The 26538-nt window shown below is 36.8% G+C and overlaps 1 protein-coding gene across 1 annotated transcript; it reads left to right on the forward strand.

Moving 5' to 3' along the window:
- Positions 1–493: 493 nt before the first annotated feature.
- TOP2A (DNA topoisomerase II alpha) lies at positions 494–26016 on the forward strand. The gene is made up of 35 exons (XM_012537740.2): positions 494–650; positions 1507–1662; positions 1879–1969; positions 2384–2447; positions 3621–3766; positions 3960–4057; positions 4304–4516; positions 4860–5033; positions 5223–5324; positions 5439–5576; positions 6921–7059; positions 8074–8231; positions 8531–8656; positions 9300–9410; positions 9555–9660; positions 9752–9861; positions 10115–10207; positions 10616–10730; positions 10821–10942; positions 12158–12306; positions 14067–14298; positions 14485–14619; positions 14744–14944; positions 15122–15317; positions 17220–17311; positions 17415–17579; positions 17704–17787; positions 18668–18850; positions 19170–19260; positions 22397–22549; positions 22769–22892; positions 23013–23056; positions 23476–23616; positions 24055–24254; positions 24908–26016. The coding sequence occupies exons 1-35, from the start codon at positions 630–632 to the stop codon at positions 25034–25036; spliced, it is 4602 nt and encodes a 1533-aa protein (XP_012393194.1). The 5' UTR covers positions 494–629; the 3' UTR covers positions 25037–26016.
- The last annotated feature ends 522 nt before the right edge of the window (positions 26017–26538 follow it).

The raw sequence follows: 26538 nt of genomic DNA on the forward strand, positions 1-26538 counted from the left end.
AATCACGGGGTGTCTGTCCAGAAAGCCGGCGCTGTTTCCTCAGGAAACGGAGCTAGGACTCCCGTTCTTCTCGCTAAAAAAATAAATAAATAAACCTCAGGATGGAGGACGGTTTTTAGATTTCAGTGGTCTGAAAGACGTTAGCAGCTCCTGAGGTATACATACCCTCTACTTTTCTCTTTTTACCCCAGCTCGGACCTCAGAAAAACCCCTCCCACTTCCACAGCGGATCTCCTCAGAGTTACACACGGAGAACAAGCCAGCCCCCGTCATTGGCTAGATTCCCTGTCCGTCTCTCGGCTACGATTCCGAGTGGTGCCTTTTGAATGTGTTCTAGTCCCGCTTCCCTTGCCTAATTGGTTCATTCGAACGGGCCCCCGGCCAGCTCAGTCATTCATTGGTGAATATAAAAGAACAGCTCTGATTGGCTTTTCGGATCGGTGCCAGTGAGAACGCCTCAGGGATTGGCTTACCTGGTTTGGGCGGGCTAGCGGAACGCTCAAACCGGAGTGGAAGCGCTCTCTTAACCGACGAACGTCTGTGGAGAAGAGGTTTGCTCCGTGATTGTCTCAATTTGCTCCGGCTTAGTCGCTTGCAGGGTTCTCGAGCCGTCCTTCACGACCGTCACCATGGAGATGTCACCGCTGCAGGTACGGCTCGCGGAAGGGTCGCGTCGCGGGGCCTCAACGCGGCCCGGCATCCCTTCGGCTGCCTGTGAGAGAGGGAGGCGTCTGGGCTGTGGTCCGGCAGAGGCTGACTGGGCGTCGGTGTTCCGCGTCGATCCGGGTCCCCTGGGCTCGGCGTGATCGCGAAGAGGCTGAAACCCCTTTCTTGTGCTAATAGTGAAGTATTATCGGCTAACCTGGCTTCTAGGGTGTGTTTTTACTGTGTCTAGGAATTCACTTAGTCCTGGAGTAGAGCGGTGGGATCATGGTCCGCGTGGGGCTTTAAGCGGCACAGACAGATGCTCTCCTCTTCTACCTGGGGCTGAAAATGGGATTGAACGCCCCTGACCTTGGAAGGTGCAGAGCAAGGCACAGGGTTCCCACTGTGCAGCCGGCAGCCCCGAGGTGCTCAAAATACATCCCTCCAGTGTTCAAAACGTTAACGTGTCCAAAGGATGGGACCCATAGCCTCGCAAACTGCTGCTGCTGAATTAGAATCTATTATTTGCCTGGGACCTAGTAGGCACTCAGTAAACATGTGTGGAGTAGGTGAAAGAAGGGGGTGTATGCTATTGATGGCGTCTAACACGTAAAAATATTTTCACGTCAGATACACTTGGCAAAATAATATGTCAATTTAAACGGACGCCTGGGAACCCGGCTGCAGTAACTTAAACTGCCATGTTTGTACAAAACGATGTCAACTCCACTGATAACTACTAAAAGGTTGTGATTTCTTATAGTGTGTGTAAGCAGATCACTATGATAGGTGTTTTGTTTATGGTTTCTGATAAACCCGTGACTCAAAATACCTTCTCTTCAATTTTTAAAAAATTGTCAGCCTGTAGATGACAATATGCAAGTCAACAAAACAAAGAAAAATGAAGATGCTAAGAAAAGGCTGTCTATTGAAAGAATCTATCAAAAGAAAACACAACTGGAACATATTCTGCTCCGCCCAGACACCTACATTGGCTCTGTGGAATCAGTGACCCAGGTAAAACCAAGCTAATTAAATGCAGTTCCTAAGTAGTTAAAATGTATACTTTTCCAGGTTAATTTTCTGTACTTCATTTACTTGGAGTGTCACTGGAACTGACCTAATCTATCATGTATGTTATCCTACTAATCCAGAAGACTTTACAGTAGTCATGATGGTAAAATAGAATAGATATATGGTCAAAGTAACCATATTTCTTTGCCTTATTTCCAGCAAATGTGGGTTTACGATGAAGATATTGGCATTAACTGTAGGGAAGTCACTTTTGTTCCTGGTTTGTACAAAATCTTTGATGAGATTCTAGGTGAGTGTATTCTTTTTTTTTTTTAAACATCTTTATTAGAATATAATTGCTTAACAATGTTGTGTTAGTTTCTGCTGTATAACAAAGTGAATCAGCTATATGCAGGTGAGTATATTCTTTAATACAAAGGTCCACTGGTCAGATCCTTTCTAAGAAGTATCATTCCTAGCAAACCCTCTGTAGCCAGAAATCCTATCCTTTCAAACAACAGTTGGCAAAGGTGAGGCAGTCTACTGGAATCTAGGAAGTTGACTTCTTTCCTAGAAACAGGCCTATGAATAAAAATTGCTAAATGAACCTCATTAATGATATTCCTGTGCTGCTTGAGATTTTTTTCTTTTTATGTCTTAGAGTTAAAGGATGTTTTTTAAAATACTTTAATTTTTTACCAATGTGTATTTTATCTTCTTTCAGTCAATGCTGCAGACAACAAACAAAGGGACCCCAAAATGTCTTGTATTAGAGTCACAATTGACCCGTAAGTCTCTTGCTTAGTCTTTTGTTTTTTATAGCTCATTGTTACTGTTAGTTGCATTTACTTTGATTTATAGTAAAGTTGGCTTTTTTTTAAATGGGAGTTTGCAAAAGTGCAGAAAGGTAGAAGGCTAAAATGAACAATCTATGATACCTACAATCTAGATCCAACAGTTATCAACACTTTGCCATATTTGCCCCATCTATATTTTTTCTGAATCATTTCAAAATAAATTACAGTCTTTATGACACTTCATCCCTAAATATTTTAGTAAGCATCTCCACTAACTGCTCTAAGTATTCTGGAGTCCATAGCTGTTAACTTTTTCTCATGATGCTATTCAAATAGTAAACCAGCAGGTGGTGATAGAGAATAATTTGATCTAACATTTCTGCTTATAAATGTCCCCCTTTGTGGGTAGTCAGGGTGTTGCTTCCCCTTGTTATTAGCCTGATGAGTTATAACATAAACTATACTTTAGACTCTTTTTGGGAAACGTGTTAATGATGTACTCAAATGCTCCTAAGGACTTGATATCATAGTCTTTTAAAAAATGTTAAGCTAGATTTAGTTAGTCTTTTTTGTAGATAATACTCAGTACTATTTGTAATAAGAACCATAGTTTGTTTCCGGTTATAACTAAAATATATTATCTTCTTAGAATTAAAATAACTAAGAGATAAGTAAGTCCAAATAAATTTTTAGCATTTTATTGGCGAGCAGGGAAGTTTACAGTTAATAATGTCCTTTCATATTTGTTTTGCAATGTACTTTGTTGGGTGGGAAAGCTAAGGGTGCTGGGACAGTACAGATGATCCCCTTAAAAGTGATATAATAATATTGTTTCCAAATTTTGTCCTTTTCTTTCCATTGGGCATAAATCATTTCCCTTTGTTTATCCTAACATTTTAAAATTTCCTATTTTTTCAATATTATCAGTGTCTGCTCAGGTGTTGGAAAAGGATTGATTTATTTTTTTTCTCTTGGCTCCTATTTCAGGAGTGTTAGGAACTAAGCATGCCGACATTCAAAAGGTATATATGAAAAAGCGTCATAAAGAAATTGAGACTTGTGAACTCATGTATTTTAGAGATAATAATATTTAAATATTAAAAAATATTAAGCACTAATTTAACATCTGTTTTATAAAAATTTTTTTCACTCTTCTTTTCTTAGGGAGAATAATTTAATTAGTATATGGAATAATGGAAAAGGTATTCCTGTTGTTGAACACAAAGTTGAGAAGATGTATGTCCCAGCTCTCATCTTTGGACAGCTCCTAACTTCTAGTAACTATGATGATGAAGAAAAGAAAGTAACGGGTAGAGTATTGAGGAAAATAAAAAACATATTTGTTGCTGAAAAAAAATACATCTTTTAAATGACTGTCTGTGGCATAAAGGTTAAAAGCATGGAAATAAATCTCTGTAATTGAATAACATTGCCAGTGATTAAGAAATAAAGCTGTTAATGAGATAAGAACAATTAAATAGTATTTTACCTTTATTTGCCCAGGTGGTCGAAATGGCTATGGAGCCAAATTGTGTAACATATTCAGTACCAAATTTACTGTGGAAACAGCCAGTAGAGAATACAAGAAAATGTTCAAACAGGCAAGTAAATAGGTATCTTGTGCCTTGATTATAAATTGTACTATAGCAATTTATATTGGTATTAATGGTTTGACATAATTTATAAGCTATTACATCATGGGAAATTATTCATAAACATATATTGGGGGGTTTTTGGTTTTTGTTCGTTTGGGAGGGTTTTTTAGGACTTGTAAATTTGCGTTATTTAGTTCTAGTTTGTGAGATTACTTGAATTTTTTCTCTCTCCTCTATTCTTTATTTCCATAGACATGGAGGGATAACATGGGGAGAGCTGGTGAGATGGAACTCAAGCCCTTTAGTGGAGAAGATTATACATGTATTACCTTCCACCCTGATTTGTCTAAGTTTAAAATGCAAAGCCTAGACAAAGATATTGTTGCACTGATGGTTAGAAGAGCATATGATATTGCTGGATCCACTAAAGATGTCAAGGTCTTTCTCAATGGAAATAAGCTTCCAGTAAGTACTTTCCTGGGTGTGGGCAATGAGGGAATTGAGATCATTGTCAAAGGCAATGCTGATTTTTTTTTTTCCATCCCATATATTTTTCTTAACCACTTCTCAAATATGTTCCTGTAAAGAAAACATTATGCTACATTTTTTTAAATCAGTTAGCTCATTTTAAGTTCACTAAAGTCTTTCTCAAAGAATCTCCTAAATAAATCCTTTTGTGTCTTTTAATGACCATCCTCTTATGCCCATCAGTGAACACCATTTCATTAGTTTTGAAAAATCTTTACAATCTACTTTTTAATTTACTTTAAATAAATTTTTCATACTATTATTTTTAATTCCTGTTTAGATAAAAGGATTCCGTAGCTATGTAGATATGTATCTGAAGGATAAGGTAGATGAAACTGGCAATGCACTGAAAATTATCCATGAACAAGTAAACCCCAGGTGGGAAGTGTGTTTAACAATGAGTGAAAAAGGCTTTCAGCAAATCAGCTTTGTCAACAGCATTGCTACTTCCAAGGTAATTTTATTTTTGAATTATTAATCATGATTTACCTTTACATATAAGTATTATTGTTTAAATTTATAAAATGAACTTGAATATTTGGCTACCTTGGCATAAAGGAAGCTAAATTAGATTTTTTTTTAATGTTTTATTATTATAATTTTGAGGGTAATGAATTTACAGTTTGGTATTTTTCCTCATTAGGGTGGCAGACATGTTGATTATGTAGCTGATCAGATTGTGACTAAACTTGTTGATGTTGTGAAGAAAAAGAACAAGGGTGGTGTTGCAGTAAAAGCACATCAGGTATGATACTTCAACGCAGTGTTCTTTTTCTAAAGTCAAGAAAGAGGAGAAAGGCTATAAATAAAGCAAGGCATGAGTAAGTTTTTAGTGATTTATTATCAACTTTTACTGCAGGTAAAAAATCACATGTGGATTTTTGTGAACGCCTTAATTGAAAACCCAACCTTCGACTCCCAGACAAAAGAGAACATGACTTTACAAGTCAAGAGCTTTGGATCAACGTGCCCGTTGAGTGAAAAATTCATCAAAGCTGTGAGTACTTAGAGGAAAATAAAAAATAGAAGCACCTTCCTTTATTTTCCATTGCCCTTCTCAGCCCTGCAGAAATAAAGCTTCCTCCCACATGTCTTCTCACTCTGAAAAGGAAATAAAAAAACAACTCTTACCTCTTACCAGGTCTTACCAAGCCCTTAGTCACCATCTATACACCATCTATATTTACCCATTACATGTCACCAGTTTAGATCACTACTGAATTTAACCCATCTAACTGCTTACCGAGCATTGAATGCCTAAAGTTGCTCTCAGTGGACACATCCAAAACTGAATTAGTTCTCTCCGTACTAACTGATCGCCATACAAGGAACTCCCCCATCCCTAGAAAACAAAACTATTTCCTGTTTTAGTCAAAGGCCCCAACTAACCACTAGGTTGCATAAATCTAAATCCAAATTCCTTAATTTGGCCTGCAAGACCCTGCCATTTCCAACCTCATCTCAGTACCACTTTTCCTACATTATCTAAGCTTCACTTCTACTGGCTTTAAATTACTCAAAAGCAGAGTACTCTTCCCCTCCTTAGAGCTTTTTCACATTTCAGGCAGAGGATTACTCTGCCTGAAATGCTTTACACTTGGCTATTTTAAGTCTTTTTTTAAAAAATATTTATTTATGCATGCATGCATGCATGCTGTGCCGGGTCTTAGTTGTGGCACGTGGGATCTTCATTGCAGCATGCGGAATCTTTAGTTGCAGCATGCGGACTTCTTAGGTGCGGCATGCAGACTCTAGATGCAGCATGTATGCAGGATCTAGTTCCCTGACCAGGGATCGAACCCAAGGCCCCTGCATTGGGAGCACAGAGTCTTACCCAGTGGACCAAAGGGAAGTCCCCAACTACTTTAGGTCTTAAATGTCATTTCCTTAGGAAAGCTTTTACTTTCTACTTCTTTCCCTAAGTTTGTTCCCATATAACACTGGACATGCATTACTATATATAACATGCTTTTCACTTATCTGTAACACCTGTCACACTTGTAATTTCTCATTTTATTTCTGTCTTCCTTGTAGTAAACTAAACTCCTTGAGGACAAGGACCATGTCTAATTTGTTTTAACCAATAGATCTCCACATGCAGCTCAGTGCCTGGCACAATATAAGTATGTAGTCAGTAAATATTTATTGAATGAATGAACCCAAAGGAACCAGCTCCCTCAGTAGTGGTAACCTGAGGCAGGAAGATGTGCCACCCTCTATCCAGACATTACTTTTCTACCTCTTTTCATCTTTGAATTCTTTTTATTTTTGTGTGAGCTCATTTGTACTCCAGATTTCTGACAGAACTCTTCTTCCCTAACATGAATCCTCTCATTTTCAGGCAATTGGCTGTGGTATTGTAGAAAGCATACTAAACTGGGTGAAATTTAAGGCCCAAGTCCAGTTAAACAAGAAGTGTTCAGCTGTAAAACATAACAGAATCAAAGGAATTCCCAAACTTGATGATGCCAATGATGCAGGTACACATTTAATCATGTTTCCAAACTTTAAATCTTGAAGTTCAGTTATTTGTTTTATTCATTAACAGCATACTGTGGGTATTTTTCCCTTGACACTTAATACTCAATGGAATATTTGTACTTTGTTAAAAATCAACCAGTTCCCTGTTATTGAACACTTGGGTCATTTCAATTTTTAGCTGTTAAAAGTAGTGTTGAGATGATTATTTTGGGGTATAAAACAAGAATGTTTATACAGTAATCTATTACCGAATGTAGAGGAGAAAAAAGTCTTCTCAACCTTCTTAGGTTCCTGGCTATCTCTGAAAATTAAACTGACAAAGACAGATTAACAGGAAAAAAGCATGTGAATTTATTTAATATGATTTTTTGTGACACCAGAAAATTGTAAGGAAATGCAGACTCAAAGAAATGGTTAAACCTAAGTGGTTTTATGCTAGTTTTGATGAAGAGTGGAAAGTTGTGGAAAGATATGATAGGATAATGATTATGAGCTAAGTATAGTAAACTTGGGGAAACTTAGCAAGGCCTTTTCATTCAGATTCTTCTTGGTGACCCTCAATCTTGGATTAGAATATTCCTTTCCACCAGGTATAAAGAGGGCATCTCCTCATGAGGGTCTTACGACATGCTTCAGGGGCGAAGTTTAACGGGGAGGTCAGGAGATCTTTCTGCTTCTACCATTTTCTCAAAATTCCCTCAGCTTAAGGTATTCAGTAGGCCAAGGTGCCATATTTTGGGGTAGCATGTCTTAAACCTCATCACCAACAAATATATTAAATGTAATATGATTAAATGAATGTTTAGCAACAGTATAATTGTCATGAGAAATTAGTCTAAGAAACTTAAGACTTTATTACAAACTTAAGCTAAACTATGGATCTAATTACTTACCTCCATTTGACTCCTCAGCCAACTTGTTATGAATTGTAAATTATTTGTGTTTTATCACATGTCTGAGTTAGTATATTTGAGGTTGAACTAAATGTGCTAATATTAATTTGTTTATTTTAGGAGGCCGAAACTCCACTGAGTGTACACTTATCCTGACAGAGGGAGACTCAGCTAAAACTTTGGCTGTTTCAGGCCTTGGTGTGGTTGGGAGAGACAAGTACGGGGTTTTCCCTCTTAGAGGAAAAATGCTTAATGTTCGAGAAGCTTCTCATAAACAGGTAGAATATATAAAAACTATCTTCAGAATCTAAATCTAATTTTATAATGCAGGACTTCATGCTTGTATTTCATTCCTTTATTGGGCATTTTGAAATACACCTTGGATTTTTTTTGTTATTTTAGGAAATTGGGTACACTATAGCATATCTTAACAGATCTTTCTGACTTACTGACATATAGGCTAGTAACTCAAAATACTGGAGTTCAAGAAAACCCAAGCAACATATACTGTTGTAATTCTTTGTTCTTTTAAAGTTTATAAACAAAATAGTACATTTTGGCTATACATGCATTTCAGATAATGGAAAATGCTGAAATTAACAATATAATCAAGATTGTGGGTCTTCAGTACAAGAAAAACTATGAAGATGAAGATTCATTGAAGACTCTGCGTTATGGGAAGATAATGATTATGACAGATCAGGTCAGATTTATTATCAAATATTTTAAATTTTTAAATTTTATTTATTTATTTATTTTTGGCTGTGTTGGGTCTTCATTGCTGTGTGCTGGCTTTCTCTAGTTGCAGCAAGCAGGGGCTACTCTTCGTTGCAGTGCACAGGCTTCTCATTGCGTTGGCTTCTCTTGTTGCGGAGCACGGGCTCTAGGCATGCGGGCTTCAGTAGTTGTGGCACACGGGCTCAGTAGTTGTGGCGCACGGGCTTAGTTGCTCCGCGGCATGTGGGATCTTCCAGGACCAGGGTTCGAACCCGTGTCCCCTGCATTGGCAGGCGGATTCTTAACCACTGTACCACCAGGGAAGCCCGATAGCAAATATTTTAGATTGTTAACCTAAATTAAACACATCTTATTGTTGCATTGCTTTTCTGCCATGAAAGGAAATTACTTAACTGGAGCTTTGTTCATTATTTTTAATCCACATCTAATAAGATATATTATGTTTGTATTTTATGTATATTACATATATAAGTTAAGTGAGTCTGAATTTGAATAGCCTTTTTTTTAATCCCCATAGAAAAAATTTTGAGAAATTACCAGTAAGTCGATCATAATCTTTTTAGTTTCTAAACAATTCTTCTGTGTTTTGGCTTTCCAAATATTTCTAGGACCAAGACGGTTCCCATATCAAAGGCTTGCTGATTAATTTTATCCATCATAACTGGCCCTCTCTTCTGCACCATCGTTTTCTGGAGGAATTTATCACTCCCATTGTAAAGGTATACTAATTTCTAAGATACCATAATGGATATTTTAAGGCCCTACTCCTCAACCCTAGATACACATATAACCCCAGTGATGTATGATGGTATGCAGGGGACCCAGAAGTGTGGAAAGCCACAGCAATGTGTTTTTTACCTCAGGTGTCTAAAAACAAGCAAGAAGTAGCATTCTATAGCCTTCCTGAGTTTGAAGAATGGAAGAATTCTACGCCAAATCATAAAAAATGGAAAGTCAAGTATTACAAAGGTTTGAAATGAAACTCACATAGAACTTCTCATTTTGTTATATACCATTGTACAATATTATATGTAGTAACTTGGTGTTCTTGGTTTTGTAGGTTTGGGCACCAGCACATCAAAAGAAGCTAAAGAGTACTTTGCAGATATGAAAAGACATCGTATCCAATTCAAATATTCAGGTCCTGAAGATGATGCTGCAATCAGCCTGGTGAGTTTGAGTGTATTTCATACATACCTTCTAGTTTTAGAAATCAATGCTTCAACTAGTCAATTGAAACATTTAAATTTTCATATAATAAAATGTTTTATAAAATAGATTGTTTTTAGTAAGCATATCCCAAAGAAAGGAGCCAGATATTTTAGAAACTGAGTTTTTGTTGTTTATTTGTTAACTTTTTATAGAAGAAATATTTTGGAACCTATTCGTGCCAGTGACATCTTTTTCATCTTCTAATTTGTAGGCCTTTAGCAAAAAACAGATAGATGATCGAAAGGAATGGTTAACTCATTTCATGGAAGATAGAAGGCAACGAAAGTTACTTGGCCTTCCTGAGGTAAAAAAATGTTAAATATATCTCACAAAATGTACTATTTATTACCTTTAGAATTGACATTATAGCAAATTAAAGTTACTGAATAATAAGTACCTCAGTTAAAAAGTTAATGGATAACTATTTATAAATATCCTTATTCTTATTTAGACTGCTGTATAAATGTATTGGACCTGAAAGAAACTACAGAGTCAATGCACTTTTTTCCTGATTGTGCAGCAATTAAATTCATTTTGTCTTTAAAACATATAAAATACTTCATAATTCTTTGCTTTTGAGGGAGTTAACAATTATCATAGAAGTGATAATGCTAACATGTGTCTTTGTTTTATTTTTGTATTAAGCATTGTTAAGACCAGTGATATTTTTTATTTTAAACTAGATCATGTAATACTCTCTTTGGTTCCTCAGGATTACTTATATGGGCAAACTACCACATATCTGACATATAATGACTTCATAAATAAGGAACTTATCCTGTTCTCAAATTCTGATAATGAGAGGTCTATCCCATCTATGGTGGATGGTGAGTTCTATTTTTATCATAAGATGGGAATCAATGCCCTGAAATGGTTAATTTGAGGATATTAATATTTGCACTTCTTTCATTTTAAAGGTTTGAAGCCAGGTCAGAGAAAGGTTTTGTTTACATGTTTCAAACGGAATGACAAGCGAGAGGTGAAGGTTGCCCAGTTAGCTGGGTCAGTAGCTGAGATGTCCTCTTATCATCATGGTGAGGTAAACACATAATCTATAATGTTTCCAGAAAGCATTACAGCAGAAATACCTGCAAAGTCATTCTCCAAACAGTTGATGAAATTATAAGCTATACATCCATAGTAGAGAACAATGTGGTGAAATATATCAAACTATAAAATTGCTTATTTTTTGACCTAACAAATCTGTTTATAAAAATAATGTTCCTGTAAGGATACTATAATAGGTCAAAAGATATGCAAGGATCTGTGTTCAAAGAGATTTAGTGATGTTTGCTATAAATTTGTTACGCCAAAATTTAGACATGGAAAGTGTCCATCAATTGGAAAATTATTATAAATTATGACACATCTGTGAATGGAATCAGTGATATAACTTAAGTAAATCTATATGTACTAACATTGAAGAATGTCCATGTTCTATTGTCAGGTGAGGGAAAAGAAAAAAGAGGCAGAATAATAATTAAAGGAAGGATATACTCCAAATTGTTAACTTTGGTTATCACTGGGAATTGGAAAGGGCAACTTTCCAATTTTTCATATATGTCTAAATTGTTTGACTTTATATCAATACAAACATACACCTGTTCATTTTTATTTTGTAATTGAAATTGCTTTTTTGCATTTATTATGTAAAACAGTTTTAAAGAATTAGATTGCCTATAACTTTCTAGAACTTTAAAGGTAATGATTGTCTTGCTTGTTGCTTCAGTCAAAATATAGCAGGTACTCAATAAGTGTTCACATAATAAACATTTGTTGAATGCTTAGCATGTACCAAGTATACAAAGATAAATCATACATGTTCTCTACCTTTAAGGTATAATCACAGTTTAACCAGAGGATTATATCTCACACACACACACACACACACACACACACACACACACACACACACCCCTTTAGAATAGTGATACATGCTAGAATAGAAATGAGCAAAGTGTTTCACACAAAGGAGGAAATATTTCATTCTGCTGAGGGTGAATAGAGGAGCTATACCTTCAAGGTTGAGTAGGACTTGATAGAAATTACTGGAAGGCAAGATCCCTGCACTTGGAGCCAGAATTCTTAGGTTTAGGGTACTACTCCTGCCATGTATTTATCTGGGAAAAGCCAATAAATATCTACACTTCATAAAACCTTACAGGATTATAGTGAAACACACTCATGATAACAAACATGTTATTATCGAGAGACTACAGATTAGATTAATGAATCTTTTTCCCCCCACCCACAGATGTCACTAATGATGACCATTATCAATTTGGCTCAGAACTTTGTGGGTAGCAATAATCTGAACCTCTTGCAGCCCATTGGTCAGTTTGGTACCAGGCTGCATGGTGGCAAGGATTCTGCTAGTCCTCGATACATCTTCACAATGCTCAGGTGGGTATGCTTCCGATTTTTTTGTGAATTGCCATTTCCAATTTTGAAGTATTGTGAGATTTAGTTGACCAAAAATAGAAAAATCCAGTTAATCGGAAAATAGATTTTTGATGCAGATGCTTGGATTATTAATTGCTTAAAACTAGCTCTTTAAAGTTTAACTATGCTACTCTTTGCAATGAGTAGAAAGTCAAAATTCTATTTCAGTTTGATAGCTTAGCCTTTGTATCCCTTAGAAGTATTGTTTCCTTGCCAAACTATAAATGTTTTTACTCCCATTTCTTTTATTTTATTCTCTTTCTCCATATAGAGCTGTGGTTCTCAACCAGGGTAGATTTTACCCTTCAGGGGACACGTGGCAATGTCTGGAGACATTTTTGATTGTCATGACTAGGGAGCCATGCCACTGGCATCTAGTGAGCAGAGGCCAGGGATATTGCTAAACACTCTGTAATGCACAGGGCGGCACCCCCACGGCAAAGAACAAAGATGGCAGTAGTGCCAAGGTTGGGAAACCCTGTAGAGTTTGAGCCGGAGTAAAGAAGAACTTGATTCTTCTTAAATACCACAAGTTGAAATTTTACTTCCTTTACAAGTCTATGGAAAGTACATTATGAGTGGTCAGTTTTCACCTGTCATCTTATTCAACTTTTCAACAGCATAGAGTACGGTAATCACTCCATCCTTGAAAGTCTTCTTTCATTATTTGTCCTCCAAGACACCAGACTGTTGGTTCTCCTCCCTATTAGTCTTCACTGGGTCATTCTCATCTTCCCAACCTCCAAATACTGGCCTGCCCTAGGGCTCCTTCATCAGACCTCTTTCCACTAACTATACTGCCTTCCCATCCATGGATGGTACCTCGTACATCCAGTCTCATAGCTCCAGCCCTACCCTCTAAATTTCATGTCCCCTCTCAACATTTACCACCTGGATGTCTAATAAGTATCTCAAACGTTAAATTCAAAACCATATCCTTAGTCCCTTTCTCAGTAAATGGAAAGCCATCCTTCTAATTCTCAGGCTCAAAATTTGGAGTTACCTTTGACTCCTTTTCTCCACACTTGCATCCCTGTGGGCTCCACATTGGAAAAATACTGAGCCACCCCATTCATTATATTCATACAGACTATTATATTCTACCATTCTTCTTTCTTTTGGCAGCCAGTTGATTTTTTTTAAATAGGTTACTCTGGTTCAGAACCTTCCAACTTCTTCATTCAGAGAAAAACTAAAGCCCTATTTTAGCAAACCAGACCCTATATGATATGTGCTCCCACTCCCCATGTCTTTTGATTCCATCTCCTACTATCTCTGCTTCAAACACACCTGGCCTCTTTGCCTATAGTCAAACATGCCTTCAGGGCCTCTGACTTACTGGTCCCTCTGCTTGCAGTACTCTTTCTCTCAGTTTCTTCTCTGCTCAAATGTTATCCTATCAGAAAGTGCTTACCATTCCTTAGCATCCCCTCAATCAATCTTAGCTACTTTATTTTTCTATTTAGCATTTACTGTACCGCCTGACAAAATGCCTGTACTAGAATATCTCCCTGTACTGAGCTCCTCAAAGACTGAGGCTTTATATCTGCAGTGCCTGGCATGTAGAAAGTACTCAATAAATAATATTGGTAAATGAATATTACTCAGCAAGTAAAGCCAAAGTAATTTTCATGTATATATCTGAGATAACATATGTTCTTTCCGTGAAAGTTGTGTCAAAGCCAATATTTTTCTAAAATAACATTCTTTGTTTTCTTTAGCCCTTTGGCTCGGTTGTTATTTCCACCAAAAGATGATCACACGTTAAGGTTTTTATATGATGACAACCAACGTGTTGAGCCTGAATGGTACATTCCTATTATACCCATGGTGCTGATAAATGGCGCTGAAGGAATTGGTACTGGGTGGTCCTGCAAAATCCCCAACTTTGATGTTCGTGAAGTTGTGAATAACATCAGACGTTTGATGGATGGAGAAGAACCTTTGCCAATGGTAACTATTCTGTGGTACTAGGAACCTTACTAGTTTTCCTCTGGTTTCAATTCAGCAGTTGATATGGTTAAAGAAGACAAATAGAAAATTTATTTCATGCTTAATGTTAGATTTATTGTTTAATGCTGTTGGGATTTGTTTTAGTATCACATTTAGAAAATATTCTTTTTTAAAATACTAATTTAGCTTCCAAGTTACAAGAACTTCAAGGGTACTATTGAAGAGCTGGCTCCAAATCAGTATGTGATTAGTGGTGAAATGTCTATTCTTAATTCTACAACCATTGAAATCTCAGAGCTTCCCATCAGAACATGGACCCAGGTAAGTAATTATGGGTTTCTTTTTTGATTTTTGTGATAGGGGAAACATTTTTTATACTGATGTTTGTTGAATATTCAGGAGCCTATGTTTGAGAAACTTACAAAAGGATTATTTCTTTCTTTAGACATATAAAGAACAGGTTCTAGAACCCATGTTGAATGGCACTGAGAAGACACCCCCTCTGATAACAGATTATAGGGAATACCACACAGACACCACTGTGAAGTTTGTTGTGAAGATGACTGAAGAAAAACTGGCAGAGGCAGAGAGAGTTGGACTACACAAAGTCTTCAAACTCCAAACTAGTCTCACATGCAACTCTATGGTATGTCTTGTTTCATGAGAAATATGTATGTTTCCATTTATATTAAGATTAATATCAATTTTAAAAGGATATCTTAGGCTACTTTTACAGTTTCAAAGGATAAAGTCATTTCTCTAAAACGATTAAAGTTTAGCCAATTTATCTGTTGTTGACTCCAATCTTGTTTTTCTTTTCTAGGTGCTTTTTGACCATGTAGGCTGTTTAAAGAAATACGACACAGTGTTGGATATTCTAAGAGACTTCTTTGAACTCAGGCTTAAATATTATGGATTAAGAAAAGAATGGCTTCTAGGAATGCTTGGCGCTGAATCTGCTAAACTGAATAATCAGGCTCGCTTTATCTTAGAGAAAATAGATGGCAAAATAATCATTGGTATGTTTTTGGAACAATAACTTCCTGTACTAAAATTACTATCATATCTCACTTCCTTTAAACATTTTTGGTGAGAGGGATGATGGAGAGGGCGGGCAAAATCCGTTTATTTCCACTGGTTACACGTACAGGTATTTCTTTCAAATACCTAAATTAGCATTTATAGTTTAAAAGAGATAGCTTTTCCTAGATTGAGAAATCAAGATTTAGTTAACATTTAGACAGGAAGAGAACAGAGCTAGAAGAGGTCCCTGTGTAAACTGATTGATAAAGAGCAGAGATAAGTCTGATAGAAAAACAAAAAAAGGAAGGAGGATTTTAAATGGCTTATATTATAAGTAAATGGTATACTCAAGACTGAAAGTCATGTCTAAGGGAATTTTTTTAAGACATTCTAGAAGCAACTAAATCAGAGTTTAAGTAACCAAGAAGAAAACAGTTTTGACTAAAGCTGGAGGGTTGAAAGAAATGGCTCAGCTCTGGCCAGAGTAAACTAGAAAAGCCAGGTAACTATGGGTTGTAGTAGCAAGTCCCAAAACATGACAACACAAGTTACCAGTGATCACAGGATCATTTTCTGATGGTACATGAAAATATTTAACTTAGTAGTTACATGTTCATTTTCATGGATATTTTAAAATACAATAACGATGGCATATCAGTCCCCTAATTTCACAGATGATATTGCTTAAGACAAAGCTAAAATAAGTAATATTGGATATGACTCAAGGAAAAATAAAAAGTAGAGTATTTAGTTGACTGGAATTTAGGAAATACTAGAGACTATCCAGTCTTCTTGAGGAGTAAATATAGAGGGCCTAAAAGTGTGACCTATATCAAGTTAATTGATGAAAGGTGGTACTCAAAACCTCACTCTATTATAGCTAGTAACTCTCAGTGTCCCTCAAAGTCTAACAAATTGACTGCAGTAAACTTTGGGAGAGGGGTGCTATAGAAAAAAGGGAACAAATGCATTATAGGGGACTATAATCAAGAGAAATCAATGTCTGAATGAGTGGCACTAAAAACTTGCCCACTCGGGTGTTGAAATTAAAAGACCAGGGAGGAGACTCCCCTGGTGGCGCAGTGGTTAAGAATCCTCCTGCCGGGCTTCCCTGGTGGCGCAGTGGTTGAGAGTCCACCTGCCGATGCAGGGGACACGGGTTCGTGCCCCGGTCCTGGTAGATCCCACATGCCACCGAGCGGCTGGGCCTGTGAGCCATGGCCGCTGAGCCTGCGCCTCCAGAGCCTGTGCTCCGCAACGGGAGAGGCTCCTCCTGCCAATGCAGGGGACGTGGTTTCAAGCCCTGGTCCGGGAAGATCCCACATGCCACGGAGCAACTAAGCCCGTGCGCCACAACTACTGAGCCTGCGCTCTAGAGCTCGCAAGCCACAACTACTGAGCCTGCGTGCCACAACTACTGAAGCCCGCGTGCCTAGAGCCCATGCTCCGCAACAAGAGAAGCCACCGCAATGAGAAGCCTGCGCACCGCAACGAAGAGTAGCCCTGGCTCGCCGCAACTAGAGAAAGCCCATGAGCAGCAGTGAAGACCCAACACAGCCAAAAATAAATAATAAATAAATAAATTTTAAAAATAAATAAATAGAAGACCAGGGAATATAATTGAGGTCAATATTTATCAGAAATAAAGGTTTTGATTGTCTTGTTATTCAAGTTATGATTAAGTCACTACCTCATATATGATTTGACTGCCCCCTTGTGGTAATTTACATTTGTCAGTGGTTTAGGAGCAGACTTGACTATCCACCAGGATGTACAAATTTATGCAAGAAGACAGTTTAATCTCCAGTTTTAATCTTTTCACTTAATATGGTAAAACCTTATCCCTTTCCTAAAATATTGCTCAAAACTACTATCTCTGTTCACATTTGTTTAAACAGAAAACAAGCCTAAGAAAGAATTAATTAAAGTTCTGATTCAAAGAGGTTATGATTCGGATCCTGTGAAGGCTTGGAAAGAAGCCCAGCAAAAGGTAACTTCTTGGTTAGCATTTTCTGTCTTATTAAAGACTAAGTATAGTCTAATGTCTATGTTTCACATTTCCTATTAAAGCTACATTTTAATTTCTCCTTTAGGTTCCAGATGAAGAAGAAAATGAAGAGAGTGACAATGAAAAGGAAACTGCAAAGAGTGACTCTGTAACAGATTCTGGACCAACCTTCAACTACCTTCTTGATATGCCTCTTTGGTATCTAACCAAGGAAAAGAAAGATGAACTGTGCAAACTAAGAAATGAAAAAGTGAGTTGTTGATGGATAGTACATGTTGTTTGGTTGTATTCCAACGGTGAAAGTAAATTGTGTGCTTTGGGAAAATGCTGTTTATGCACATAAATTAACTTAATTTTCTGACTATCTTATGAAGGAGCAAGAGCTAGAAACATTAAAGAGAAAGAGTCCATCAGATTTGTGGAAAGAAGACTTGGCTGCTTTTGTTGAAGAGCTGGAGGTATGTAGTTTATAATGCCTGTGTTAGAATTTTTATTAATGAAATAATGTATTCTAGCAATATACCTCTTTGTCAAGAAATTTCACAATTGGCAATAGAATATAGGAGGCATGGAGATACATTCCAAGATAACACATAAAATAACAGATTGTTAGAAACTAGTTAGAATAAAGTAAATGGTGCCAAGAAACATACTACCTAAAAGTTTTTGGACAAAGAGGGGAAAGGGCAGGAGTTGATTTTTCACCTATTGGGACTGAGAAGATAAAGAGAATTCAAACACGGAAGAAAACGAGCCCAGTCCCTCAAGTAAACCTGAAAGGACAAAAATAGTTTCCTTCAGGGCTAGCTAATCAGTAGTTTCAGGAGATCCTCTGTTACCAAAATTGCTAATGTGGTTTGTTCTCCAGTATTATCTTAACATAAGAAAAAGTATTTCATAAATTAAGATAAAAGGCCTAACATGTAGATTTATATTATTGTACTTCAGTTTGGATGTCCAGCTTGTAATCAGTTGATTGGATAAATGTACATTACTGGAATCACATCCTTTCTTATTTCTTAATTGAGTTTACAAAGTGTGCCTTAATGTTGGTGGTATACTTGATAGAACAGCTTATCACAAATTTATGTTAAGATGTAACAAATTGAAGTCAGTTTAACCGTTGCCTTTTATTCTGTCCCTATAAAGTGGCATCGATGCTGTAATGTCTTTGTTAGCTTATAAACTTGCTTTCTTTTTTTTTTTCTTACATCTTTATTGGAGTATAATTGGTTTGAAATGGTGTGTTAGTTTCTGCTTTATAACAAAGTGAATCAGTTATACATATGTTCCCATATCTCTTCCCTAAACTTGCTTTTTTATATCAACCTTTTGTAGGCTGTTGAAGCAAAGGAGAAACAAGATGAACAAATAGGACTTCCTGGGAAAGGTGGGAAAGCAAAGGGGAAAAAAACACAAAGGGCAGAAGTTTTGCCTTCTCCATGTGGAAAAAGAGTCATCCCCCAAGTGACCATAGAGATGAAAGCAGAGGCAGAAAAGAAAATTAAAAAAAAAATTAAGGTAATACTCTTGAAAGCATTATACATAAAACACTTTAAATATTTTTCCACTTAAAATTGAACTAATCATAAAACTTCTAATCCCATACTCAGGAATTTATCAACTAATCATAACTTTCCTTTCTTATGAGCCTGATTTTTTTAATGTTTAAGTATCTTGAAAAAGTCGTACCCATACCCTTCTTTATTCAGATCTCTTAGCCAAAATACAAAGAAAAAAAAATCACTTTTTGACAGATATATATTTGTATATTTGACCTTATATTATTCCAAATAATAAACGGGCAGAACTTAACCATTTTTGTCTTGCTGTCTTTTAGAATGAAAATACTGAAGGAAGCTCTCGAGAGGATGGGATAGAAATAGAAGGCCTAAAACAGAGATTGGAAAAGAAACAGAAAAGAGAACCAGGTATTAAAACGTTTTAAGGAAAATCATATAGAGTTGAGACTAAATTATGTTTGTTACCTAGTACGTTCCATATAGACGTTCAAAAGTTCTTATTGAGGTACATGAAGAAGGGCTAAATCTGAAGTATACTTGAACTTCCCTAACATTGTCCTTGGGATTTGATTTATTTTAGAAGAGATCATTTTGTAATGAAATACTTTGTTGGGATCTAAAGAAAGTGTTCAGTTTATTAGATTTCACTTTCTAGCCAGTTATGAGGTTTTAATATATGTAATATATTCATATGTAAAGCTTCTTGAGGACAGTCACCATATCTTAGTCATGTTGTTTTATCCCTAGAGTTCAACACCATGCCTGGGATATACTTAACACTCACTCAGTAAATTAAATAGAAGTAAAAATTCTGTTAACCATTTGATTATGCCTTTACTGAATATCTACTTTTTTCTAACTTCTTCATTGAGATATTCACATACCAAATTCACTCATTTAAAGTGTACCATTCAGTGGTTTTAGTATACTCAGTTTTAGAACAGTTTCTTGTCCTGGAAAGAAACACTGTACGCAATTACTGGTCACCCCCCATTTTCTCCCAACTCCCCCTCCCTCTAGGCAACCACCAATTTACTTTCTGTGTCTAGATTGCCTATTCTGGACATTTCATATGAATGGAATCATATAATATGTTCTTCTGTGGCTGGCTTCTTCACTTAGCATGTTTTCAAGGATCATTCATGTAGTAACATGTATCAATACTTCATTCTATTTTGTTGCCAAATAGTTTTTCATTGTATGAATATACCACATTATATTTATTTGTTCACCAGCTGCTAGATATTTGAATTGTTTCCACTTTGGGGCTTTTATATTTCTTTGGCGAAATGTCTATTCAGATCCTTTGCCCATTTTTTAATTGGGTTATTTATCTTTTATTGTTGAGTTAGTTGTAAGAGTTCTTTATATTCCAGATGCCAGACCTTTATCAGATACATGATTCTCAAATATTTTCTGCCAGCCTGTGGATTATCTTTTCATATTCTTGATGGTGTCCTTTGAAGCACAAGTTTTTAATTTTGATGAAGTCTAACTTATCTTTTTTTTTTCTTTTGTTCCTCATGTTTTTGGTGTCATATCTAATCTTTTGCCAAATCCAAGGTCATTAAGATTTACGCCTAGGGTATTCCCTGGCAGTCTAGTGGTTAGGACTCCATGCTTTCATTGCTATGGGCCCGGGTTCAATCCCTAGTTGGGGAACTAAGATCCCACAAGCTGTGCGGCATGGCGAAAAAGAAGAAAAGAAAGGATTTACCCCTTATTTTCTTCTAAGAGTTTTTAGTTTTAGCTCTTACATTTAGGTAATTTTGAATTAAGTTGTATATGGCATAAGGAAGGGGTCAACTTCATTCTTTTGCATGTGGATATCCAGTTGACCCAGCACCATATATTGAAAAACCTTCTTCCCTGTTGAATTGTCTTCACCATTGCCAAAAATCTATTGACCATAAATATTAAGGTTTATTTATGGATTCTTAACTATTCCATTGATTGATGTATATGTCTATCCTTGAGTATCTACTTTTGATAGATAATGTTCAGTTCTGTGGGGAATACAAAGATGAATAAAACAATTGGAAACATCTTAGTATTAAAAAGAAGTAATAAAAGTATGTTGTGTGTGCTGTGTTGTGGAAAATTATATATTGGCCTTATAATACAGCACATATTTAACTTTAAACCTACCTAGCAATCAATTAGCATATAAAAGCAGTGAATCAGATAAGTATTTTGAACATTCACGTTTCCCATCACTATCTCAAATCTTGTGAGGACACAAGAAGTGGGGAAGCATGGCGCTTACCCTCAAGAGGTTTACAGGAAAGAAAGGTAAAGCAGTACATACTAGCCATTGTAGGGATTTAGAGAAAGGTGAGATCAGTGTGGGTACATGTAGATTGCAGAGGCTTTGTGAAAGAGGTAAAACTTGGTTTAGAGTCTTAAAGATTGGGTAAGATTTAGGTATTCTAGACTGGGAGAAGGCAAATGGACATATAATATGCATGGGACGATGAGAAGGCCCCTTAACAGAGTGGAAAATAGTAGAAAATAGTTAAACCAGATTATGGAGAGTTAGAAAACCAGGTTGTTGGAGGAGGGTGGATAAGATTAGATTCAACTAGGAGATATGAAATAGGTAGGTGTATGAAGGAAGAATATGAAGAAAGGACTGTCAGATCAATAAGGAGTCTGTCCTTATCTTTGAGCCTAGATGAGGGAAATAAATAGCAAAGGATTGGTATGAGAGACATTTGAGGAAAAGAATTAACAAGACTTAGTGACTTTAAACCTCCTTAACTCAGCCATTAAATGCTCCTCGAGGTTCGGGCCCAGCCATTCTGTTCCCTTTGAGCTGTTTCCCTCGCCTTGACTTCAGCAGTAACCTTCTGTTGATCTTGCATCTGTTCTTGTGCCTTTCCCATCTCCACACTACAGTCTGAGAGAACTCTAAAATGCAAATCTGGTCATATTGGTTCCCTGTTTAAAACAAAATCCTTAACAAGACCAGCCACTCTCTTGGGACTTCCCCGGTGGTCCAGTAGTTAGACTCCGCCTTCCAATGCAGGCGGCGGCGCAGGTTCGATCCCTGGTCCGTCAGGGAACTAAGGTCCCACATGCCGCGGGGTGCAGCCAAAGATTTTTAAAAAAAGACCAGCCACTCTCCCTCTGACTTCTGCTTTCCAGCCATAATGGATTTCTTTCAGTTTCCTAAGTGCACTATGTTTTCTCACAGGGCTTTGTACATGTTATTTCCTAAACTGGAATGTTTTGTCATCCAACTCCCTTCAACTAGTTAACTTAAGCATCTCTTTCTTGGAAAACCCTCTTATTTATATACATATGCATACATACTACATGCCCTATGTAAACATATATACCATGTGGGATTATTATTATATATGGGATTAGATAACCAAACTATAAGCTCCACAGAAAGGGGGACTATGTCCTTTTCTGTTCACCATTCTATTCCCAGTACTAGCACAGAGTTCAATAAATATTTGAAGGATGGATGGATGATAGATGGAGAAAAGTGAGTCAAAGAATATGTAAACATGGTTAATTCCTATCTCCCTTCCAGGTACCAAGACAAAGAAACAAACTACATTGCCATTTAAACCAGTCAAGAAAGCCAAAAAGAGAAACCCCTGGTCTGATTCGGAATCAGATATAGACAGTAACGAAAGTAATTTTGATGTCCCTCCCCGAGAAAAAGAGCCACGGAGAGCAGCAAGTAAGGAAGAGTGAAGATTTGAATAGGCAATCTATTTCAAGGCACATAATCCCAGAAATTGTTATATCTTAGAGCAGTAATTACATTTTTGAGAAACTAAAACATCTTTTAGAAGATTAAACTGAAGCTTATATCTTCAGGAAATGTTATATTAATCTGTGGATTAAATATTTCTCCTGTTATCCTCTTTGATTCTTTGTATATGTATATTTTTAACAGCAAAAACCAAATTCACAATGGATTTGGATTCAGATGAAGATTTCTCAGATTTTGATGAAAACACTCAAGATGAAGATTGTGTCCCATCAGATGCTAGTCCACCTAGGACCACAACTTCCCCAAAGTAAGTGTCCTCTCTAATAGGGATTTTATCATGATTGTTTTTAATAGCTGATGATATATTCTTTGTTGTTTGACACATTTAGAATTGGTCATCAGGATTTTTTTATTATTATTATTCTAGACATACTAACAAAGAACTGAAGCCACAGAAAAGTGCCACATCAGGTATGTTAAGTAAAAATAGTGAGATGTCTGCTTTACTGGAGCACTCAGGTCCACCCGGCTTCTAACCCGGCCTACATTATCCAAGTCCTGTCTTTGAAAATAAATGTGGGTTCTTGTTAGCATTACATTGATATTGTTCATTAGGTTTAGTTTTGCACATAAATAGGTTCTACATTTAAACTAAATGTACTAAAAGTAATCATTTGCTTGCCAGGTACTATGCTAGGTGCTAGAGATACAAAAACATACTGTTTGCTCATGAAGAACTCAGTAATTAGAACAGAGTTATAAAAGCGTGTTTGAAATATTCCAGGAAAGTCACAGACTTTGTGTTTAAATAGAAATTCAGAGCAGGGACAAAAGCAGTAAACAGATTTTCATGTATTGCTTATATGTATTATTTTCCTTTCCATTTGAAGTAACAGACCTTAACGCTGATGATGCCAAGGATAATGTACCACCTCCTCCAAGCTCTCCTGCTGCTGATTTCCCAGCTGTAACTAAAACCACAAACCCTGTTCCTAAAAAGAACGTGACAGTTAAGAAGACGGCAGCAAAAAGTGAGCCTCAGTCTTTGAGATGGGTTAATATTGGGATTAGCTACTGGCTGCCACAAGTCAGCTTCAATTTTTATTCCCCAAATTTACTATATTGAAATTAAGCCTTTACCAACTGAAAACAAATCTTTAGATCTTCATAATCAAAATTGCTAGTCAAAAGGTTTAAAAATAGCATGTTTCTCAAAATGCCAGGTGTTAGTTAGCTCATTTCTATGACAGGGATGGGAGTTAGAAACAGTTGCAAATGTTTAACATGAAGCATATACCTACAAAAAAATCATATGCTTAAGAATACTTTGATTCTCTAATGCATTTCATCTCTGTTAGGTTGTCTTTTCCTATGTTAAATATAAGCAGTCAACAGGTTGCTAAAGAAGGTTCACTGTGGGAACAATTCAGCTAAGAGTGTCCCTGACAAATTCCTGTGTTCACTTGCAGGTCAGTCTTCCACCTCTACTACAGGGGCCAAAAAAAGGGCTGCACCAAAAGGAACCAAAAAGGATCCAGACTTGGATTCTGATGTCTCTAAAAAGCCTAATCCCCCGAAAACCAAGAGTCACCGCAAAAGGAAGCCGTCCACTTCTGATGATTCCGACTCTAATTTTGAGAAAATGATTTCTAAAGCAGTCACAAGCAAGGTATTTATCCTAGTCAGTCCTTTTGCTGTAGGTATTTTGAAGCACATAACCAAGCTTTGCTCCTAATAATTTGGCACATTTTTAAGGAAATAAATTTAAATCCCATAGTCCGTTAGCCTTTTACTCTATGTAGTTTAGTTGTAAAAAAGTTAAATATGCCTTGACTAATTAGTCAATGAGAGAGTTGCCTTCAGTCTATTTCTTTCCTTCTTTCTATTTTTTTTAAAAATTTATTTATTTTTGGCCGCGTTGGGTCTTCATTGCTGCACGTGGGCTTTCTCTAGTTGCCGCGAGCAGGGTCTACTCTTCGTTGTAGTACGCGGGCTTCTCACTGTGGTTCTCTTTTGGAGCACGGGCTCTAGGCACGCAGCCTTCAGTAGTCGTGGCACGCGGGCTCTAGAGCGTAGGCTCAGTAGTTGCGGTGCACGGGCTTTGTTGCTCTGAGGCATGTGGGATCTTCCCGGACCAGGGCTTGAACCTGTGTCCCCTGCATTGGCAGGCGGATTCCCTGTGCCACCAGGGAAGTCCCAATTTCTTACTGCTCATTAGAAGGTGGAAAACTCCTTGAGTTGTAGTCTGTTGATATATTTTTTGCATCGAAATTCTGCTGTCAGGTTGACATTGTACAAACTACTTGGGCTTTTCTCTTTTAGAAACCCAAGGAGGACAGCGATGACTTCCACCTGGATTTAGACTCAGCTGTGGCTTCTCGGGCAAAATCGGGACGGACAAAGAAACCTATAAAGTACCTGGAAGAATCAGATGAAGATGATCTGTTTTAAAATGTGAGGTGATTATTTTAAGTAATTGTCTTATTGAGCTCAAGACTGGTTTTAAATTTATGTGAATCTCTCAGTTTCTTCCCCTCTGAATTTAGTTTGGGGAAGGTAGTTTTAATTCAGAACCATCAAAGTGAAGTAGAGCCCAAGTGTCCCTTATCTTTATATAATACTGTCTAAGTAGTGACCGTCTCGTGGGATTGTTTTTTTCTCTGCTTTGTATATGTATTGAGTCTGTTTTCTTTTGTCTTTTAAATCTGATTTTAGGTTCTTCTGGGCTCTAGAGGCAGTTGTGTGGTTACTTCAGCATAATGTAGTTTGACCACTCGTTAAGCTAAAATTGGAGCACTTTGACATAAAAGTTTCTACTCTGCCTACTTTCTGTAAATATAAGATACAGCATGATGAGTTTCTCTGTTTTATCTTAGTTTCATAGATAATTTTCCATCAGATAGAACTTTATGTAGTTCCAGTACCAAATACTTCTCGCTCAGCCTTTTATGTGCTGAATTTTTAAGCAGTGAAAAATTGTTCATATTCTTCATATCTTTTTGAATGAGCTGAAGAAAAACACCATGGCTGTGTCTCTATAACCTCAACACAGTCAATTAGATGAAGAAAATTAGACCCTAAGTTGAGATTATCTCAACTCTTGACTTGTCCCCTCTGGCTGCCGGTGAGTCTGAATCTCCCAAGGAACAAATTTCTAGGAGGCACTAGATTGCAGAAGAGTCGGGGACAGCATTCTCTCAAAGATCTTATATATTATATTGATGCCATACTCAGCAGCGAGCTGTTACATCCAGTTTGAGGAAATCTCCATAATTTTCAACTTGTAAACTTTTTAAGACCTTCCTGCATTCGTTATATGTGTGTGAGTTGAGTGGTGTTATCAATGTTTTTCGTAAATATTTACTACGTTTTCTCTATTTAGCTTAATTCCAACAATTTTGTGCTTTAATAAAATGTTGTAGATATTGCAACCGATTGTTGCCCATTTTCCCCCCTGCACTACACTCTTTTCCTTAGTCTAAAATATATCCTTCTTCACTATTCACTGTAAAATGGTTTTGAGAACTATTCTGATCATTTTCTGATGTGCCTGCTCCTGGCCATAGTGATAGTTCTGAGGGAGAGGCACCATGACCTAACTGGGGCCAACCAGGTTTATTCCTGAGATTTTTAAACGTGGGTGCTAAATTCACCTCTTCCACACTCAAAAGGCATTGGCCCTACATCAATAAATAACTTTAAATATAAACTTATTTTTTTTAATGATTCCCTACTTTAACAATATTTTGATAAACTAGTTAACTGCTTGATGATATCAATAAGTTATATTGGGGCAACTGGCTAATCATTTAGGGGAAAAAAATTTAGAAAAATCTAACCCCTTCCTCCCATCTTACCAGAAAGTTAAGTTCAAATAGACTTTTTTTTTTTTTTTTTGGTGACACCATGTGGCACTTGGGATCTTATTTCCCCAACCAGGGATAGAACCCATG

Source organism: Orcinus orca, chromosome 19 (genome assembly GCF_937001465.1).
Source record: "Orcinus orca chromosome 19, mOrcOrc1.1, whole genome shotgun sequence".
NCBI lineage: Eukaryota > Metazoa > Chordata > Mammalia > Artiodactyla > Delphinidae > Orcinus > Orcinus orca.

What these genes read in the sequence shown, in the direction of transcription:
- TOP2A (XM_012537740.2), top strand. Translation starts at nt 630, where the DNA reads ATGGAGATGTCACCGCTGCAG. An exon ending in TTATCACTCCCATTGTAAAG is followed by an intron (nt 9,411 to 9,554) that starts GTATACTAATTT and finishes TTTTTACCTCAG; the next exon opens with GTGTCTAAAAACAAGCAAGA. An exon ending in AGTTACTTGGCCTTCCTGAG is followed by an intron (nt 10,208 to 10,615) that starts GTAAAAAAATGT and finishes TTGGTTCCTCAG; the next exon opens with GATTACTTATATGGGCAAAC.